The sequence below is a fragment of the Oryzias latipes genome, chromosome 12 (assembly GCF_053564925.1).
Source record: "Oryzias latipes strain Hd-rR chromosome 12, Olatipes_Hd-rR_3.1".
Taxonomy (NCBI): Eukaryota; Metazoa; Chordata; class Actinopteri; order Beloniformes; family Adrianichthyidae; genus Oryzias; species Oryzias latipes.
This window is the reverse complement of record NC_136248.1, coordinates 30,955,064-30,976,832: the sequence shown is the minus strand read 5'-3', so window position 1 is coordinate 30,976,832 and position 21,769 is coordinate 30,955,064. Positions and strand designations below refer to the sequence as shown.

The 21,769-nt window shown below is 41.4% G+C and overlaps 1 protein-coding gene across 8 annotated transcripts in view; it reads right to left on the bottom strand.

Moving 5' to 3' along the window:
* The window catches only part of mctp1b (multiple C2 domains, transmembrane 1b), a 33,982-nt gene that overhangs the window by 10,066 nt on the left and 2,147 nt on the right, over positions 1-21,769 (bottom strand). For 4 of the 8 annotated variants that reach the window (XM_023960558.2, XM_023960559.2, XM_023960560.2 and 1 more), the window contains exons 2-5: positions 4,545-4,665; positions 4,331-4,473; positions 4,167-4,246; positions 3,842-3,965 (exon numbers count right to left, since the gene is read on the bottom strand). In XM_023960558.2, the coding sequence (XP_023816326.1) occupies positions 3,842-3,965; positions 4,167-4,246; positions 4,331-4,473; positions 4,545-4,665 (468 nt within the window). Of the gene's footprint in view, positions 1-2,776; positions 2,825-3,841; positions 3,966-4,166; positions 4,247-4,330; positions 4,474-4,544; positions 4,666-4,739; positions 4,917-21,769 lie in introns of those variants that run through there. The other 4 variants (XM_023960555.2, XM_023960557.2, XM_078956088.1 and 1 more) reach the window with 2 other exon arrangements.

The following is a 21,769-nucleotide window of genomic DNA, read 5'->3' as shown; positions in this document are numbered from 1 at the left end:
GCTTTTAATTGAGCCGCATAATTAAACCCTTCTTAGAAATCTGCATTATTTTGTCCTCATTAATTTCAAACGGAGATGCTGACTCATCTGTTTTCAATGTCGTGGCCCACCTTCCCGTTCTTCCTGGCTCTTCGTCTGCTTGTCGTTTGTTTCTACGTCTTCCTCTCTTAGGGGAGTGCGGCACAGACTGAGCGTCAGCCAATCATTAATTTATATCCTGAATAAAACATGAGTGAGGCTGTGCCTAATGTCACAGAGAGGAGAACACTGTTTGAAAGCAGAACCCCAAAACGGATCAGCAGCCAAACCGGGCGATGACCAAACACCAGATCTGTGGTGTGATCTGTGGTTTAGTCAGGATTATTTTCAGACAAACTGGATTTAAATGTGTCGAAAACAGCAGTTGCATCATGGGAAATGGAAGATGATCCTGACGTTTTCTGAAAGAAGCTGCGATCAGACCACATTCTTCACCTTCGTGTGCCCTCGTCCGCTGTCCGATTCTGACTCTGTTTTAGTGATCGCAGGAAAAAAGCAGCAAGGTTTGGTTTGTAGAATCTGATCAGAGGCACATCGTCACAGACAGAGAAATCTGTCATGTTTACTTTTTGTTCTGTGGTCACAAAGACGAGGCCCAAGAAAACACCCCACAGGGACACCAAAATAAATACGGTCGTCGTGATCACTTATACAGAACATGGGGGGGAAGTGGGTGAGACGCAGGCGTGACGTACACTTGCTTCATTCTGTTAATCCCCCAGATCCTGTGGACTGCGCATTGAGTTCGTCAGTGCTGTTTCACGTGATACGTGCGCGCTACTGACTGTTCTGCGGTGCTTCTCCGCGGCGCTGACACAAAAAAAAAATAGAACCTTCATAAACCAACCGAAATGTTTTTATCGCCTCCGTCACGTCTGCGTCTGACGTCCGTCACTCCAAAACGCATCGCCAGTTTTATCTCCAGTCTATCAATGCCACGATTTTGCAGCAGAAGAAATGGGAAACTGCTCCAAATGTCAAGATAAAAACTTCTGCCGTACTTTTAAAATAAACATTTACGCCGTCGTCCATTTTCATCGTGGACTACGGGAGTTTACGAAAACAGAACATCTTTTGTGACGCAAAACAAGGACTGGAGGTGGCAGGACAAACCATTCCTTACAAGCAGGGGGGGTGGACCGAATACGTGACAGAGAAAAATGCAAACTATCTGATGGTCGAAAGGCGGTCTCAACGCAAGGGAAACGCACCGCAGACGGACCGGTGGAAATCCGACTTTAAAAAAGAGGCAATCAGACAATTAGAGTGTAGTTTTATGTGCACATCCTGCGGGCGTCCTTCGACCTTCGACCTTCGACTACTAAGGCATCTCTTGCTCACCGCGTGAATTCAGCATTTGTGTGCGGTCAGTAAGGTCACTAATAACTAGAGTGTGACATAAGGGCATCACACAACAGCAACACCCGTACGTCTATTATCCTGACGAATACTTCACGATACACGTAACCCTTGTTCTATCTTAGGCACGTTACAATTGGGAGTTGGGTCATCTAGACCCACTAGACCAGTGTTTTTCAACCAGTGTGCCGCGGCACACTAGTGTGCCGTGGGAGATGGCCAAGTGTGCCGTGGAAAATTGCCCTCATTAACTGATCTAAAAACATTTCCCATCTCCAGGATTTCAGCTCTGTGTTCATCCAAACAGGCCCTGATAAAACACTGAGGAGTTAGGAATATAAAAGATCGTAAAATACTTTTTCTTTGCGTTTATTTTATTTTATTAAAGACATTTTGATAAGAATGACCGTACCGCGATTCAGCTGCAGCTCCGGCTGTATTTGGGAAAAGTCCCGTCCCTTTACCTGTCTCCACCAATCATTGTAGGGGGGCTTAATCACATGTCATCAGTCTGACCAATCAGAAGTGGTTAAAGTCTTCACTTCCTTGTCCCGATTTAGCTCGTAAAGTCGCTCAGTTCTAACAAAAATACCAGCTAAAGCTCGTCTTTAGCGGTGTAGCTTTGCACAGAATCCGGTATCAGACCGTGGAACAAGTGAACAAAACAATGAAGCTCCGAAAACCGATCTCCGGCCGTTTTATGCACTACATCTCCCATGATGCATTGGGTTGTGAGAGTGACAGGGCACAAGGAGATCTGTCTTTAAACGTCTTGAAACCAACGAACACACATCAAACTATTTTTAAATCTTCTAACTTAACTTTTATTGAATCTTTTAGAGAAAAAAACAGCTGCAGTTTCCAGCTTTTTCTGCAACAATTATCTCAAAAATGCATGTGAGATTGTGGAGGGGCTGTAGATCAATACAGACTATGAGTTTCTCCTTCTTTTTTTAAATTTTTGGATGCTGGTGTGCCGCGGGATTTTTTTTAAGGTTAAAGTGTGCCGTGGCTCAGAAAAGGTTGAAAAACACTGCACTAGACAGTGCGCTGAACCTTTTTTCTTCAATGATTTGTGATCTTCACTGGTGTCCATGGATTACATGAAATCTTTCCACCTTTCTCCACCTTTGTCATGGTAGGGAGAACACGCCAATATAAGGGTGGGGTCATAGGATAGCACAAGGGTTGCAGACGTAGGACGTACGGCCGCCTCAAGGGAGATACAGCCACTCCTCTCTACGACCCTCCACAGACCCGGACAGACTAAAAACCTGTAGGGGTCAACCCTCTATATGGGTCATGTGACTAAGGTTTAAGAGGTGGGGCTGCAGGAGATCAACTACAGGACCACTGACCTAACTATCACTAAACTCACTTTGTGTACATACGGCTTCCAGCGGTACGTGGTAACCTCAGAGCGCTGCTGAAAACACAAACACTCATTACAGTGATAAAGATCTTTTCCAAAAATGCTTTGACTTTAATGGAAGCTCATTAAAAGCTGCATTAAAAAACTGGATTTGTAGTCAGTCTAGTTCTGGTTTTGCCGCCAGTGCAGCACCTTGACACATCCGAGGTTGTTCTCCTGTGATTTTTCTGTAAACTGAATAAAAAACAACCTCTGGCTGCTGTTGGACGGCTGTCCTGCATGATCACCTCAGCGGGCGACCGTCACCATCTGGAGGGTCTGTGCAGCTTCTGAGCTTTAGGTCCCACCAGACGCAGTTACACCAATGTCTCTATGATGCGTTTGGGTGCAAGAGGATTCCCGCTTTTCCTCATGTTGAGCTATTTTTAATCAATAAACTTTTAACAGCTGCACTGGCAAAGGCTAAATGACAAAAACCTCCTTTACACATTGGAACCCGTCGACCGTTTACGCGATCCGATGTGGAGAAAAGCAGCTCTGCGTGTCCCATCTGCATCGCCGCTCCTCTCCTCGTCAGGTTCACGTAAATGACGTTGATTGCGTAAACTGTTGGGTGTTGCATATCGGTGCAAACCCACTTTTCTCTTTTAACTTTAGCTACCCTTAGTCCAGGCAAGCTAATTCAGCGATGTAGTGAAAGTGCTCAAACATCGTCTAGACAGTTCTGAAGCACAGCGCCCTCTGCTGTCTGCATTTTAGATGTTTAGCAACGCTTGCTTTGACTCAAGATGCCGCTCTCCTGATTTTCATGTGGTCCTGTAAAAAACAACTCGACGATCCAAGTTTCGGCACTGTGGGCCATATATTTACGTAGTTGCCATGGTGACGTCACGTACAGCTGTGTTACGGATGATGCGCTAAAATGATGCACAATAGTTTTGGCTAGTTTCCATCCAGGCTTGCTTTTAAAAACTGAGATCATGCGGTGAAAATCCCGGCCGGAAAACCACCAACAACAGATTTGGTCAGATCGATCTGAAGACTCAATCGGGAATAGAAAACGGTACGAACCGGCATGTCGTGCGGCTCCTGCAGGGGGCTGTCTTTGGGCGTCAGCGTGACGGCGAGCTCCAGAGACCCCAGGTCCTGATCCGGGAGCTGAGGGTCCTTCAAGACCAGAGTCACGGGAATTGTTCTGCAGCAAACAGATGATTCTGATCGACAAAGACGCTGGAGCTTCTGAAGCATTACGCAGCAGTACTGCTACCATCACTCACCCATAAGTTGTTTCATCTACTTTACATCAGTACCATTTCTTTGCTCACAAACGTCGACTCCAGTGAGACATGATGTCACAAATGTAGACCTACATTATGAACAGAAGGCATGAACACACCTCTGCTGCTCCAGAGACTCCAGGTACAGAAACGCAGAACCCATGAAGTCATCCTGAAGGCCAAAGTCATAATCAAACACCTGCAAGAGAGCAGAACATCTGATGAAGACGCTGGAACCCTGAAGAAGTCACAGGAGTGCTTCCCGAGGCTTCTGGGACGTTACCTTCACGTACAGAGGCTCACTCAGACTGTCCACCACCAGAGTGGTCCTCTCGTCCCACACCGGGTTCAGGTTCTTGTGGATGGTCTTGCTTCTGAACACCTCTTTTCCAGCCAGCTTGAACTTGACATACGGGTCGCTGGTACCTGCGGATACAAAGTTCTCACACCGTCATGGAATAAGAGCAGAGAAGAATGACCGTCCGGCGCCGCCGCACCTCCTCTGTCCCGGATGGCCAGGTTGTGTCCTCTCTTGAGTAGGATGTCCAGCTTGTACATGCCGGAGCTGGAGACGGCCGGCTGAGGAGGTTGTCCTGAGGACCATGAGGCCCCCACGCCCTGTCAGCGGGGACAGACGCGTTAGCTCCGCCCATCTCCAACACCTGTCACCGCCACGCTCAAAGCCAACTCACCAGCGCTGGTGTGGACATGTCGAGACCTTCTCACAGCGCATGCAGACTAACGCAAACAACGGCAGAGGCTCTGAGGACACGGCTGACAGGAAATTACACGACAGCAACTTCCTGCCAGCCTACCACAGTGCAGCTCACCATGCCGAGGCTTCAAATGCTTGTAAAAAGCCCGTTCACATGGAAACGTGTGCAAACAGGAACCACGAAAGACGGAAGGCTGAGCAGAAACCTCTGACATCACATGCTGGACAAACACACACTTCAGTCCAACTGGCATCAACGGTTACGACGACAGAAAAGTTGCAAAAACTTTTACAAAAACCTACCTCCTGTAGGGTTACACCAAACAACGACAAAACACACAAAAGACATCACAGGAAAACCAAACCGTGAAAACCCATAAAACAATGACACATAAACAAATACTAACGCAAAATGACACAACCAACTTGTGGATAAAACCCCAAATCAGAAATGACACACAACGCGGAGCAAACATCATAGAAAATCCTATAGCTCCACTGCGATCTTCCATTGATCTGTTTTTAAAGTCTTTTCACTGGGATGATGCCGTTTTTAGCCAAAATCTATGGCGTTTTCTAGGTCATAGTTTCTGCAGAGCAGCAGGATTTCATCAGAAATTCGCCTCTGAGTTGTGGGCGGGACTGCTGGTGTGAAGCAACATCGACTCTGAATCGTATCCGCAGCCATAAATTATTATTATATATGAATCAAACCATTGTTAAAAGGAATCTTTAAACCGCTAGGAGCAGTTATGTCGAGAAGAATTGGCATCAATTCAATTTTCTTTATTTCAAACACAAATGAAAATAAACACAAGAGTTCAAAATAGACAGAGGAAACAAGACAGAGTGCTTGAAAAGGGTTGAAGTATCTTGTATGATCCCGCCCCTTTATAACAACACCTGATCATCTGCGTATTTCTATTTACAGTTTTGTTCCAAACATTGACATTACAATCTGTAAAGCACCAATGCAGACGTGATATTTTCGTTTTTATTGATCATTTCTTGCCTTGTACGGATCCATCAGTGACATCTTGTAGGTTTTCTTGAATACATGTAAACTTTTGGTTTTTTTTAAACGTTCCATAAATCCAGGCCACAAATTGATGAGCACATTTTCTTTTTTGTAGTGGGAATGTACTGATTTCTTAAATTGAACGTTTGCTGTGTGTTTATTATTTCTGGCTTTATACATGATGAGTGCTGTTTTAAGTTTCACTAGTTCCCATCATTTCAATAAACCCGACATTAAAAACAGTGCATTTGTATGTTTTCTACTATTTATTTTCAAATCAATTTCTGAATTCATATTTTTTATAGGTTTAAATACCTGTGTTCTTTATTTCTATTGTGTTTTTTTCTTTGGTTTTGTTAATAAAATTACTTAAAATAAATCAACTAAATGGAACGAGCAAGAAAACAGTAAAAAATGACGTTTCATGTGAGAATTGACACTACCTAAGCAGATGGAATCTTATTATGAGGAACATGTTGTGTAGTTAGAATCTATTTTTTATTTTCACATTCTTCTCATCCCTAATCCAACATGTTATCTGTTATATATGATATAATGTTTGGCATTAATGGAACTCCATCTCGATATAAACACGAGCACGGTCAGAATATCACAAACTCTTTTCCCTTGATCACATAAGGTTAAGTTTTCCAACAGCGCCACCTTGAGGTGTCAATAAGTAATAATGCAGACAGCAGAGAAAAAAACTCCCATTTTTTGAAACAGGAAACCAAACTTTTATCATTTCCCCTTCAGATTTATTTCTTCTTCTTTTTTTGGCAAATCCAAAGCAAAGTAAATGGTGTCCAAAAAAAAGAATGTGGTCAAAATATAAAGAAAGAGTCGACTACAGATTATTTAAATATTTAAAAACATCTAAAGATACAAACAAAATCAGTAAAAAGAAAAAAATGGACGATTCAGATTTGAAATGCCTTAAAATGTAACTGAGATTCATTTCTTCAACTAAATTGAAAAGTTTAACCCCTACAGGTACTTCAGAGTCAAGCTGTTTAAAAATAAGCTGCAAATTTTAACATTTATTTGGCTAACATAGCATGGTATGTTAGCTCCAGCTACAACAAAGTCCATTTTGATAATCATTTTTCAGTAGCAAATATAATTTCTTTATCGTTATAACTATCTTTGCTCAGTCTGAAACGTTTTAAGGACTATTTTATTCGCTGCATGCGATCAGCAGCAGCAACACGTGGTTTGAAACGGCTAACCGCCGCGTTCACACCCCTGATGCACTGCACACGCAAACACACACTATTTCATACGGATATGGTTCTAATCTTTCATCTGCTCATTTACTGTTTATTTATTTATGGCTTCCGTTGCTGGGCGACCAAGTCTGTCAGAGAAAAGCTCTTGGATGTGGAAGGACTTTCACAGTTCTCCAAATACACGAGGTGGTTCATCGTGCTGATGCAACACGAAGGTCTTCTTGGACATTGAGGCCTAAATTACTATTATTCTGAAGACCTTAAAGGCTTAATGAAGGAATGAATAAAACTTTATATATACATAGCGCTTATTATATACTTATAGCATAACTCCTTTAGGTGTACCAAAGTGCTTCACAATAAAAGGAAGACAGAAGAAAGTTTAAAATTAAGAACAAAATTAAAACCGCAAAAAATTACAAAAAGCAGTCAGCAATAAAATAATTGTAAAAAATGCCACTACTGAGCATTAAAACTCTTTCCTGTCCTCTTCAGCTCCAAACAATCGAGCCCATCACTGAGTTCTCCTGGATGTTTCTTCTTGTTAAAGAGGACTTTTGGGAACATTTTCAGAACCATCAGTTCATCCTGTCCATAGATTTCTAAAACAGTCATATTATATTGCAGATTTCTTTGCAATGTGAGAATTTAAAATGTTTTGTGGGATTTTCAGATCATCCATCTCTTATAGCCTTCAATCTCAAACATTTGTCATGTTTCTACTGATGAAGCAACAGCAAACATGATCCCAGCATTCAAAATAATCAGCGTTTGGACATATTTAAAAAACAAACAAAAAAAAACGACATATTTCCTGAGGCAGAAAAGTTGAAGTTCCCTTTTGGAGCTGTGCAGCAGAAATTCCTCTGTGCAGAAACAGAAACGGCTGTTATAAAATGAGACTGAGTGTGAGTCTGGGTAAGTCTGTGTTATGTCCTCAGAGGAATGGCTTGAACCCGCTGAAGACCTGGCGACCTTAACCCTTGTGCTATCCTAGGCACTTTAACGTTGGGAGTTGGGTCATCTAGACCCGCTAGACAGTGCTCTGAACCTTTTTTCCTCAATGATTTGTGATCTTCACTGGTGTCCATGGAGAACATGAAATCTTTCCACCTTTATCCACCTTTGTCATGGTAGGGAGAACACCTCAATGTAAGGGGGGGGGGGGGGGGGTCATCTAAGATAGCACAAGGGTTAAACACGCAGATCAAATCCAAACTGCAGGATCTGTTCCAGGTCAGTATCATTTCTCCTAAACAGTTTCTTCTAGCGCTTTTCCTTCTCAGTCTGATCATAAACACTTCAGAAAGTCCAGCAGGAAATTGCGTCTTTTGTAAAATTAGTGTTGCAGCGGGGAAAAATCCCCAAAGTAAACAGAAGTTAATGAGTTGAAATTCCACCTCATCTTCACATAATCATTGCAACTAATCCAGTTTCATTGGTTTGACTTTGTCTGTTGTTTTTTTATGAATTCAAGTCGGCTCTGTTTTTCCATTTTTAGTGCGTTTGGTTAGTTTATGTAATCTTATCTAAATTTTACAAAAATATACAGAGTTCAGACTCACTTTTGTCGACCCATCATTACCAAAAAACACAAAAATGTTCTTTTAAAAAAGGATAAACAAATACTAACAGGACCGTCGTGGTTCCTTCCGACATGATTTGTGTCTTTGTGGCATTAGAGCCTATAGATCTGATGCAACAGACCGCAGACACACTTTGGACTAATCTGGACTAATTAATTGTGTTCAAACTCAACCCCCAACAAAGTTATGAGCTGGGATTATTGGGGCTTGTGGCTCAGCTTCACCTACTTCCAACGTGCTGACTGTTGATGAAGCTGACACAGGTTTTGGTGAGGTGCTGACCCCCTCCTGCCTGCAGGTAAAGCTACCTCAGGTCACCTGTTCTGCATGTTTCCTGCTCCAGAATCTGATTTAAATGGGATTTTGTGTCAGTTCTGGAAAAACTGTGGATGGAGCTAAACAAATTATAACAATGGAGTCCATCCATTTTTCTTTTATTTTTATGACTTCATGTATTGAATAAAAGTTTGGTATACCTTTACTTTAAATTTTACACTAAAGTCAGCACATATGTTTTTCACGTTTAGACTAAAATAACCCCTATGACCCCTGACCTTAATGTAGAGCACCAGCTTGTTTTAAAAGCTGATGATCCACCAAAACATGCATTTCAAGGCTTAATTCATTTTGCTCATTTGCTGTTGTTATTCAGTCAAGTCAATGTAAACGTGTGACTTGGAGGTAAAGAAAAACATTTCCCGTCATTTCAAATGTTTTCAGCTGCTTTCACGCCAAATGAGATCAGCTTGGTAGCGGAGGTTATCTTAGCATGACTCAGAAATTGGATGACTGCATGTTATCTTAGCATGACTTAGATGAGCTGATCAGTAAAAACCGTTGTAAACCCAGGGAAAGGAAGACATGCTATACTAGTAAACAGGTCTGTCAGAGTTAATAAGCAGCTTAGAGGATTAACTGACAGACTAAATCAGGAAGGCAAAGCACCAAGCTGATAATAGCAACAGGTAACCTGCGATCTCATCTCAAGCTTTTATCAATGAAAACAGTTTGTTCGCTTAAGTATTTATCATTATGTCATTTATCATTACATCACTGATAAACCCCCTGTTGTTTTATTTCCAAAGATAACATAACCCCAACATCACAGGTCCCTGATGGAAAGACCTAAAGCCCCAAAGGTAACTAGTTCTACTCTAAAATGCAATAGAACAAACAGAATAAATGCAACATTTTAATATAAATACAAAAAACCCTGAGCAGAGTTCAAAATGAGAAGGTCGTTGTCTGCATTCAGGCTGTAAGTGTGTTGATGCAAAGCATCTAGAACATGATAGCCTTTCCTCATGAGAGCATTCACATTAATGCTGTCTCCATCACAGCTCAGCCTGCTTCCTTCAGCAGAAACACTTTGATCACAGCTTCTCCAACCAAAGGTTTGTAATGTTGGGGAGTTTCAACAGCATCTTTGTCTAGATCTCCAGAAACGTGAAAGGTAAGGGTAAACCTTTATGTGTGTTATGTAAATGAAGGAAAATTTAGGCATAGAAAATTATGTAACTGACAAACATGGAAGTAATTTGTTAATTGAACTGTAACTAAGCAGGAATACAATGCCATAGTTTGTTTATTAAAAATAACTCCATTAATAGTTACGTTTTCTTTAAGCTTCTCCTTAGAAAAGCTGAACCAGCTCTGATAGGCCGTAGAGGGTTCTTCAGACCACGCCCACACCTCAACGCCTCATTAGACAGGAAACACATGAATGCATGTTTAAAGTTAGAAATATTTTAAGTTTTGTTCTCCAAGGGATACAGGATTTTGTGCTGTTTAAGAAAGATAAAAAAAAGGAAGTCATGACTATTTTTCGGTAACTTCTTAGAAGGGGATTATAAAGTTTGATAAAAGTGAAGATAATCGTCAGAGTGTTGAAGACGTCCTTTAAACTCTTATCATTAGAAATGAGACTCAGTAACATTCCTGCAGGGGACAGGGAAACTGTCCAGGATAAACTCCGCCCAACATTTGCTGGGAGAAGCTCCAGCCACCGTGGACCCTGAACAGTAATGAGCCGGATAAGAAAACTGATGGATTCAGGAATATATGAATAAATTCAGCTGGTGATGAACCCATGCAGACCTGCTTGGTTTAAGAATAGTTCACTTGTACTCTGCAGCCTGAACGCGGACCTTCGTGGATCAGAGAGCCCAACTGAACCAAAGGCAATACATGACGGAAATGCCCCATTATAAGTAGCAAAGAAAATCTAAAACAAAACTTAGCAAAAACTTTGAAAATGTTATAAGAGCATCACTTGTCTTCTTCCTGCTTTATTTTACTTACTGGTCTGAGCTCAAGCCCCCAAATGACCTCACAAACTATCTCTCCATCCATCCATCCATCCTTCCATGTCCTAAACCTGCTTAATCCCTTTCAGAGTCACATGGTTGCTGGAGCCTATCCCAGCTACTCTTGGGCGAAGCTGAGTAGACCCTTTGCAGGTCAGTTCATGAACTATTGTTTATTAAAACATCCACATCTGAAAATCTCAATTAGACACATTTATGACCTTTAGAAAATGTATAAACGGAGTGTTATGAAAAAAGATGGCTGTGAGTGTACTGAAGGCATCTCTAATAAAGAACAATGTGGCTGTAATTTTATTTCATGTGTTCTTATACTAGCAGGACGTCGGTATGTTAATTTGTTGGGTTGTTCTGGACGTGACTTGATGTACTTTCATCAATACTCAACCGTCTTCGTCTCCTTTTTCCTCTCTGGTCGGAGTGTCTGAGGCTGCTACCATCTGAAAGTGTCTGGCTCACCGATTCCACAGAGGAGACGAGTATTGATCAAATCTCATCTGATCTGTTAGGTGATCACTGATCAATGTTGGACTGATCACTTAGAAGACTGAAAGCCCTAACCTGTATGTGGTTATCCTGTTGATTTCCTAAAGTATTCATTCTTGTTGAGGTGTTTTAGTCATTGCAGTGAAGACTGACCCTAAACCCTATAAAAAAACTGATGGAGTGATTCTATAGAGGAAGGTCAGGTTCACAGAGCTCACCGACAGCAGGCGTCCGCAGGACGTGGCGAGGGAAAACGAGTCATTTCCAGAGGCACGTCGAAGCAGCCCTCGGATGGCGAGGTGGTGCGACTCCTGGGCCTCACTTAATAGAAGATCCAGGGTCAGGCGGGACAAAAAGAGGGGGCACTACTCAGGGAGGTAGAACGTCAGCACTATGGGAGACATTATATTCTCCTTTAGGTAAGGCGAACTATGAAGCAAATGTGGAAAGTAAAGAAGTCGAGGATCAAAGTGGGAGGAGGGACGGTCATGAATGGAGCTGGTTGGCTGGATTATAATCCTTTCCCAGGGGATTAAGTCAGACTGAAAGGGTGAACTGCAGGGTGCTGACACAAAGCAAGGAGGAAGGATGTTTAAAAGACAATGAAAAAATGGTTTTCTTATGGGTTGGAGTCAAAGTTGGAGGTCAAACATCTAAAAACAACTTCAACTGAGGAATTTGGTGGATTTTTTCCCCTGTCCTGTTTCAAAGTGTCTTGCTCCACTCAGCAGGAGTTTTAAACCTCCATCCCAAAGAGACACAGCTCTGTTTAAGTCAGAACAGTCTGACATGATAAACTCAATCTTTGTTTTCTTTTCGCCTTTGGATTTGAATGAGACCAAATGAAAACCACCAGCAGTATTTATGCAGACAAATGCTGGAACAAAGTAAACCAAAGATGTCACAAGTTTGCTTCTTAGGGAGCCTTTAGACCAAGGTAGTCCTGGAGATTTTAGTCCATTCAACATTGATTTGATTGGTTTTATTTGCTAATAGGTGAGTATTGGAACAAAGTTCGACCGGTAATTGAGAGCTTTGCTTTCTGGCTCAGCTCTCTTTTCACCACAACGTATCGGTCCAGTGACCACATGAAGGCGGCTGCCGCAGTAATCTACCTGTCAACTCCACGTTTCAAACTTCCCTCACTTGTGAACAAGACCCAGGGATATTTAAATTCATCCACCTGAAGCAAGAGCACTCCACCCACCCAGAAAAGACAAACTACGTTTCTCTGGTCAAGAACAAAGACAGAAAGAACGAGGTCCTGAATACAAGCGGCTGAAATGAGCTTCCTCCGCAGGGTGGCTGGGTGCTCCCTTAGAGATACGGGGAGAAGCTGGGTCACATCCAGAAGAGCCGGTTGAGGTGGTTCGGGCATCTGGTCCGGATGCCTCCTGGATGCTAACCCACTGGGTGGAGGCCCCTGGGAAGACCCAGACCAGCCGAGAGACGTAGTCCCCCCCCCAAGAGGAGCTGGAGGAAGTGGCAGAGGAGAGGGAAGACTGGGCATCTTTGCTTAGACTGCTGCCCTTCTGACCCAGCCTCGGGTGAGGGTAAGAAATTGGATGGATGGTTTGATTTGCATCAGGGTTCATTGGTTCAGAGACTCCAGCTATTTGGCAGGGCGTAAAAGCTCATCTGAACTCTGGTGTGGACCAAACAAGGGAACCCTGGTCTGATAAGTGCAGGGAGTTGTTGTTCAGCTTTTGGCATACCTCTTCAGGGGTCACCACAGCCAATCAGCTTTCACTGGTTCAAACAGGTGGTTTGGGAGATATCTTCGCATAGGATGCCCTACATGACACAACCTTGTATTTTATCCAGACTGGGGACCACCACAGGGCAGACTTGGGCAGTAGGGACATAGGCAGTAGCATGAAGGGTCTTGCCCAAGGACCCAAACTGGATGAAGCTAATTTTGCCCCCTGGGAATCTAACCCTAAATTCCAATACCAGTCCTGCACTTAACCAATTGAGTCATCCAGCCATGTATAAGAGCTGGGAGTAAATGACGTTACATATTCGTATAATAAGTAGTAGGGGAAAAAGGAATAACCAACATTGGAAAATTGGAGAAGCGTGACTCACAAAAAGTTGTCAAATGTCTAACAGAGTAACTGTGTAGGAGGGAACAGGAAGCTATTGGACCATTAGCTTCTTATTTGCAGCCTTGGTCAGGCTGTAGCGCCCTCAAGTGAGTGACGTCTGAAATATAACAATGTCTTCCGGGTAATTGGGTCTGCTTTGGTCTTTGGGTTGATTTACTTTTTGAGGACATGAGTGGAAATGAGGGAACTGCTGAATATTTCTACACATTTGTTGCTTTAGTTCGTTTTTATACCTAAGTGGACCAATTTACCTGAAAACATCTCATATGTACAACAGCTGCATGTTGTTTTTATTCAATAAAAATAAAAAACACATAATCAGCTAGTCTTCCGATAGTCCCACTCTATCTTTTCATTGGTCTACCATCCACCAATCACTTAAAGAAGAAGGGCTTGGAAGCCAAACAAAAAAAAGTGTTAACTTCAAAGTTTCTTTTTTGTACACAAGGCTGTTTTCAGTTTGGTTCACGTTGTGGTTTTACTTTAAATTGTTGCTGATAAACGTACATTTTAAATTTAAAATGGGAAAATCAAGATTGGGGTCTTGTCCGGGATTTAAACTCGCCTTAAAAAAATCACGCCGGCCAGCATTATCAGATTACACAACTGTTTCTTTTCTCTTTCAAACTGATTCCAACACTTTAAATGTGATTTCTTGATTACTGTAAAGAATTTTCAGAGTTTATTGCCATGTCTTGGTAGTGGGAGGTCCTTTCCTGAACTTGGTCTGTTTGTGTTTTTGTCAGATCAGTTTGTTTTCATGGAATTGCGTTTGTTTTAATGTTCTATCACGCTGAAGTCTTTAAACATTTATTTCTGATGCTCTGATTAACATTCATGTTAGGAAACTTCCTCATGTACAAATGTTAGTTAATGTCTGATTGGGAAACAGGAAGCAGCAGACTTTATATCTCGACCGTTCCTGTCTCCACAAATGAGTTTGAGATTTTCCAGGTCTCAACACAAACTAAAGACTTCCTTGATTACAATCTGAGCCCCTCCCCCCCCAGCATTTTCAAGCACTTAAGGGTCTGCAGACACAACTGATGCTTTGTGAGATTACCATCCCATTTCAAAGGCTGCACATTGGGATTTCCTTCTCTTCTCCATCAGACATTTTTGTTTTCTTTCTACAAACTTGATTCACAATCACAGCTTTGTCACGTTCATTTCTTTGTCCAAGCACCTGTGATCCCAGAGGTTGATGGTTTGATTTACCAGCAATAAACTAAGCCAGAGCGTCCCACTTCTGCTGATCCAAGCAAGCAGTTAATCAACCTGTTATCACCTAAAGCTGTCACAGTAACTATCAATGATTACCAATCCAGCAGATGTGTTTAAAAAAACAAAGTGTAAACAAAGTGACTTAAATCCACCAACAAGTATTTGATTTATGGACTTTTCATCAATTTTTTCTCTCTGTAAAAATTAGTAGACCAGGTCAGGCCTCCAGGTCTGCCCCACATTGATTTTATGAAAAAAAAAAAACTACATGTGTTTTTCAATCCTTTTAGATCCAATACTTTAAAAACAGGGATCCCTCAGGGCTGTGTTCTGTCCCCCATTCTGTTTTCAGTGTACACTAACAACATAATTTGCAGAAATTAGAAAATGCCACTTGCAAAATACGCAGATGACGCTGCTCTGGTTACAAATAGAGATACCAAAGTCCTAAAGAACTACCAGCTGGACCTCCCACCAAACATTTGCACCAAGTGTCCAGCCGTAAATACAAACAAAGGTAAAATTTCAGCAAATAAAAATTAACTAATAGTTTTGTCAAATTTAGGTGACTTTTCTAATGTTAGCAGCATTTTTATCACCTTTGTGTCAAAATTAACTAAGTATATTTTAAATGCATTCGGATTTAGAGGCTGAATATAAGAGGGAAACATAAATGTTTTTAAATCTAACTGTTGTATAGACATGGTTAGAAATACTGCAAAGTTAGCCACACCCATCAAGGAACCTTCAATGGTCAACCCCGCCCAATCTACTGTATCAAGAAATTCTGCAGTTTTGTAGTAAATTCTACAACAAAGGTAATAAAATAATATTATAAAAGTTGGCTAAATCTGACAAAACTACTCACTAATCAGTCCGCGCTGATCTATAACATTTTGTACAAACTCAAAGCTAAACTTTCCTCGACACTAGATCAGGTATAGTGTTTCATGGCTGCCAGTAATTGAACGAGCGCAAAGATAACTGAGCGAGTGTTTTCAGGAACTGAGTGAGCGAACCTTAGAACCGCGCAAGCGCCATGCTAACCGAGCGACTGAGTCGTAACCTTCTTTTTTCATGCATGTGGTCTGTTTAAAGTAATATCCAAAAAGCATAGGCACAAATAAACTGTTTTTATTTTCAGTTTTGCCATTTAGAACAAAAAAGGAAGTCATTAAAAGTAAATAAAGGTTTTGAGTTTGAACTCTACGTAATCATAAGTCGTGTCAGACATGCAGGTGCAGACATGCAGCGCTGAGGTGGAATGCAGGCTTTGCTGGAAGAGAGGAAGAATGTCTGCAGACTCCTCCTCTAAGCGTTCAAAGAATGAAAGGAATGAAAGCGCTTGGAGGGCACTCTGGTTTCTGACTGAAATCCCTCTTTATTACTCACTACGTACTGCACTAAAGTAGATCGGGCTTTTGCCATTTTTTTCTGGGTGTCTTATTCCACAGTGCCCCAATCCAGTGCCCTGGAAATTTCACAGAAGTCTCTGTGAAAAACTTCTTTTTTTCCGCTAAAGGAGCTGAAGGCCTCTTGTTTCAGGCAGATTTTACTTTCATAATAATGAGTTGTAAATCTTCTGACATGCGAGGTGCATGTTTATATAAACCCCTCTTGTATTTGAGGATAAACTTTATGTTAATTATTTTTGTTGGATGTTTGTGTGTATACAGTAATCCCTCGCTATAACACGGTTTGCTTTTCACGGTTTCGCTACTTCACGGATTTGCATCGTGCATTGTGTTCTGCATTCTGATTGGCTAAAAAGTCACTCCGCTTCTTCTCTACCTGTGAGTCAATAACGTTGCAGTTTAATATGTTCATGTACGTAAAACAGCTTGCCAAATTTACATTACGTACGTGCAAATTCTCTTGCAATTTTGAGTTTCTCTAAAACCCATAGAAAAAAGAGCGACAACAACTGTCAATCACTATGTTCTTCTCCCGAACAAACACAGCTGCACCGCGGGCTTCAAAAGAAGAAAACACTGCAGAGCGGAGTCAGGATGCAGCGGTTCAGTGAAGAGCAGTGAAATACACCTGAGTCACTATTAGTCCGACTGTACTTTGTATTTTTTTCATAATCATTTTAAATTTTCTCCTGTTTAATCCAATTACTCTCGGGTCGCGGTGGGCGGGGCTAACCTCCGCGATTTGAAGCCTTCTGTTCACATTGATGATTAAAATTATTATTTGACAGTACAGAAGTTGTTTGTGGGGGAAAAAAACATTTCTAAAGTACTTTTATTTGTGAAACAAATGCTTGAGCCTGTTAAATGGTTTGTTCTTTCTTTTCAAGAGTTTTTAATTGTATAATACTTGTTAAAAAAAATAGAGGTTTCTACTTCACGGATTTTGCCTATCACGGGTTCTTTTTGGAACGTAACCCCCGCGAAAAACAAGGGTTTACTGTATTTGTTGTTTTTTGTTACTAACATCTGAAGACATACTCTGACTGTAAAATGCTTTAGCGGACGTAGATGCATTTTCACGCATGTAGCCATCATGCCACATACACACAGAGCGTGTGTGGTGCGTTCTTGAATGTGCGTTTAGCATGTGGGTTTCACTTTAGACCGTTGCTACCTGATACAAGCGCATGTCTGCCACCTGCAGTTGGAAGAGGCTGGGTGTGAAATGTCATAACAGAGCAAATCTTGTATATCTTGCTACAGACTTTTTTTTTAATGCTTTATTCCGATACACGAAAGACTTGGTGTGATATAATTCCAGCATAAACCGTAATTGATATTTTCTCCTTTATGATTGATTATTTTTAAACGGTTGGTACATCAGTGAATTAAAAAGGACCGTACTCATACATCACTACCAAAGTTGAGTCCCTTATTGGTCAAAGTTCAAATGATTCAGATTACTACCCAAACCGTAACGGCTACCTGATCCGTCCACGAATGCGCAAATATGAAGCCACTTCCACTAAGTCTATCTAACCAACATTGTGACATTTAGTACTTTTGTTTTTTCAAGATTGTAAACCTTGTACAGTATTTCATTATCAAAACATCAAAAAGAAATAAAGATCAGCCACTGGTAACATTTTCCAACAGTTCTGCCTCCGTTACGACTGTCGATTAACTCATGAATTTATATTTTCCTCAGCAATGGAGAGCGTCCACCGTCAGGATTACAGCTCTGAAAAATAAAATAAAAAGCTGCCCAAATGCAACACTGTATTACTGTAGGTTGTTGTCATTGCAGACCATGAAAATCTCGAAGATGCGAGACAGAATGACAGCCATTCTATCACGCATCTTGGAGCCATTCTCTCCGATCGTTTTGATTTTTTATGTCTTGGCAACAGGAAAAGAGAAAAAGTGATCTTATTTAACTCTGAGGAGATGTCCTGGGCTGCTGCAGCCGCTTATGCCGGTCATGACGTGTTTGTGTTAACTGAGTTAATAAATGTCAGTAAGGGGTGCTGTATCCTCTTACTTGGGGAGCAAACTGCCGTCAAACAAAACAGAAGAAGAAGAAAACATTTGCAGTCTTTAGCAAGATTGCACTTCTTTTTTCTTTCATTTTTTTGTTGTTGTCAATATGTAAACAAAAATGTTAGCATACAATCAACGTTAAAGTTAAAGTCCCATGCTTCTAGGTGTGTGAAATTTGTTCTCCGCATTTGACCCCTCCCCTGGGGGAGGAGTATTTTTTCCTTATTCTAAACATTTTAAGAGGTTAGTTAATTTTAAGATGTAATTGACATCCGAAGACATACCCTGACCATAAAATGGACGGATCGGGTAGCCGTTACAGATTGGGAAGCGACAGAGTCCAAAAACGTTTGTAACCCTTGTGCTATCCAAGGTACTTTAACATTGGGAGTTGGGTCATCTAGACCCACTAGACAGTGCTCTGAACCTTTTTTCTTCAATGATTTGTGATCTTCACTGGTGTCCATGGATTACATGAAATCTTTCCACCTTTATCCAGCTTTGTCATGGTAGGGAGAACACGTTAATGGAAGGGGGGGGGGGGGGGGGGGGGGGGGGGGGTCATCTAAGATAGAACAAGGGTTACAGACTTAGTGACATGTGAATAAGTGAGCCCGAAACAAACATATACGTGTGTCTACATAGACTTTTCATTGAAAGTGGTCGCTTGGACACTTGTTTCCGTGCCGGATGTGAACCTAGCTTTACGGATCCAGTAAAGACTGTAAAGACTGCCATGCATTGAGTTTGAAAAATGTTCATATATGTATTTTTTTATAAAGTTTACATCTACATAAATATATCCATATGTATATATAGATGGATAGATAGATCTATGTATAAATAAAAATGCATGAATGTATATATGTGTATGTATATATAATCTAGATATAGATATATATGTATTTTTTTCCCTGCTGTTTGTCTGTTTCATCTTATTATTATTTTTGCTTTGATTGCTTGAATGATTTCCAAATTCATGGATTCAGTTGATAAATATTCAGAAACAGGTTTTTTTTTTATCCAACCGTGTTTTTCTGTAGATGATGTGAACATGGAGGACTAACTGACTTCACCTCCTTCTGATGGCGCCTGAAACGTGGAAAAGGCCATAAGCTTCAGTCAGGACTTGTTGCTTTATTCAACCAAAGGTGTCTTCTTCACACCTGATTTGGTTTTGGGTCTCCACAGCTGCTCCCCGTTTGGTAACGACCCTAAAGCAGAATTCAAGGCTCTGCCTGCAGTTCAGTTCAGTTCAGTTCAGTTCAGTTTGGTTCAGGTCCGTCCGACTTGAGCTGTTTTCTTCTTCTGTTCAGTTTGTTTATGGAAAAACGTCGTGACGTTTGCTTGTAGTTTCATCTGAGACTCATAAACTGTGAACAACAGAAAAACACCAACTGAACAGTTTGATGTTAAATTAACCAAAGAGTGGAAACGCAGTGAAAAGTTGAACAATCTTAAAAATGTTGACTGAAATGCTGCATGTTGGGTTGATATTCTACAAAAGAGCTGAAGAAAACCTAAATACCAGCATTGATTTAAAAAAACTGTATTTAAGTGTTTATTTTTGCTTTGAGTTTATAAAATATACTGTAAATAATTAAATTTAGTTGGTTAGTTAAATGGTTTTAACTTGTTTTAGCTATTTAAGTTCAAATGAAATCAAACTTTTTTTCCATAAAGTTTCTTTATTTGAACTTTGAATTTGCTTGAACAAGAATAAACGTGCATTAAAAAGGACGGCCAGTCCAACAGGTGACCTTCCTCAGAGCTTCACTCAGTTTGTGGTTTGGTTTCAAACTGAAAGTTGGAGGATGTGAGGTTGATCAACATTTCTCACTGTCCTGAGTTCAATATCCAATCACCATCACCCACAGCAGGAAATCCCACATTTCTCCTGCATCCAGTAAACACAAGCGGTCCGTTTGCTGTCAGATTCATCACTTTATCGTCCTCATTCATATAAAAAAAGACCCAGTTCATTGTGTTTTTACTGATGGTCCATGTGTTATTTTACATTAAGTAAAAAAAAACAAAAAACTTGTGGGAATACTTTGAAAGGCGTTCTCAAAAAGATGAAAGTCTGCCGTGTTTAACCCTTGTTCTATCCTAGGCACTTTAACATTGGGAGTTGGGTCATCTAGACCCACTAGACAGTGCTCTGAACCTTTTTTCTTCAATGATTTGTGATCTTCACTGGTGTCCATGGATTACATGAAATCATTCCACCTTTATCCACCTTTGTCATGGTAGGAAGAACACGTCAATGGAAGGGGGGGTCATCTGGACCCCATAGGATAGCACAAGGGTTAAAGTCTCCCTCTGATCTGTTTCCACAGCGTTCCCAGTGGTCTTTTCATGATGATGATGTTGTTTTTTTAGGACATAGTTTCTGCAGAGCAGCAGGAGGTGTGTAAAAATAAAAATTCATCCCTGCGGTTGTGGGCAGAGACATTAGCCTAGGGCAACCCCGCCCCCCTTCCCCTCCCTGCCGCTGAGAGCTTGTGGCCCCTCCAACATATTTTCTATGTCGCAGATACGATTTTCTCTGAACACCATTTTTTTCGTCTACTTCTGATTCATGACTTGAATAAAGAAATCCTCAGAAATACATTTTTTAAGCTTAATTTTCTTGACATATGTCCTCCATCAGGAAAATGACCCACAAGTGTGTCTTGACATCACACTAAGCTGGTTCCTCAACATTGCTGTGAAAAGCAGGAGAAAGCTGATTGGCTGTCGGCCCGTTACCTTCATGGAGGACAAAGTCTGACTGTCCAGCCATTCCAGAAATGTCCAAACAGTTTGAAAAAGTGCTGTCGCTGAACCACAGGAACCAATGACGGGGAGCCTGTGGACCAATCACTGAGGTCTGCAGCTGGTTCTTCAGTTTCACCGCCTTTGTGTTTGAGGATTTCTGCTCTTCTGTCAGTCAGGAGGCAGAGTTATGTAAGTCTGCTCTCCCACTAACAGGAGTAGATCATCTGGGTCTAATCAGAACCACATCCTCGTCTCCCTTGACGGTACTCCTACACGGCTGAAAAAACTAGTCCGTGTGCAGCAGAAACCGGGGAGCAGATGGCAGCTGCAACGACTCCATCTTTGTTTGTCGGTCTGATTTTTTTTTTTGCTTTCAGCTGCAGCTGTAAACAAAAGTAACTCCGATCCTCCAACAATTCCCTCCTTCAGGACAAAAACGACTCCCGCGGTCGTTTTCTGCTGCTCTTTTGAACCCTTTCGGTGTCTGAGCCGCAGACATGAGAGACCAACCGGACCAGAACTAAACTCAGGAGGAACCGTCATTCCTGACAGTCAGGATGTCATCTCTGCTCAGATGATCAACATTTGAACTTTCCCTACCCATAATCCTTCAGGATTGACAGCTGTGTAATCTGATAGCAGCAAAAAAAAAAGGCTTTCAGTCTTTTTTCCCCCCAAATAAAGACCTTTAGCTAAAAAGTTGACCAGAACGGGTCCAACCAAGTTCAACGTCTCTGGTGTCTTCAGCTGTTTTAGAGGCTGTGTTAGCAAACCACAATGTGACCTTCTGACCCCAGGATGAATCATCCAAACCTGC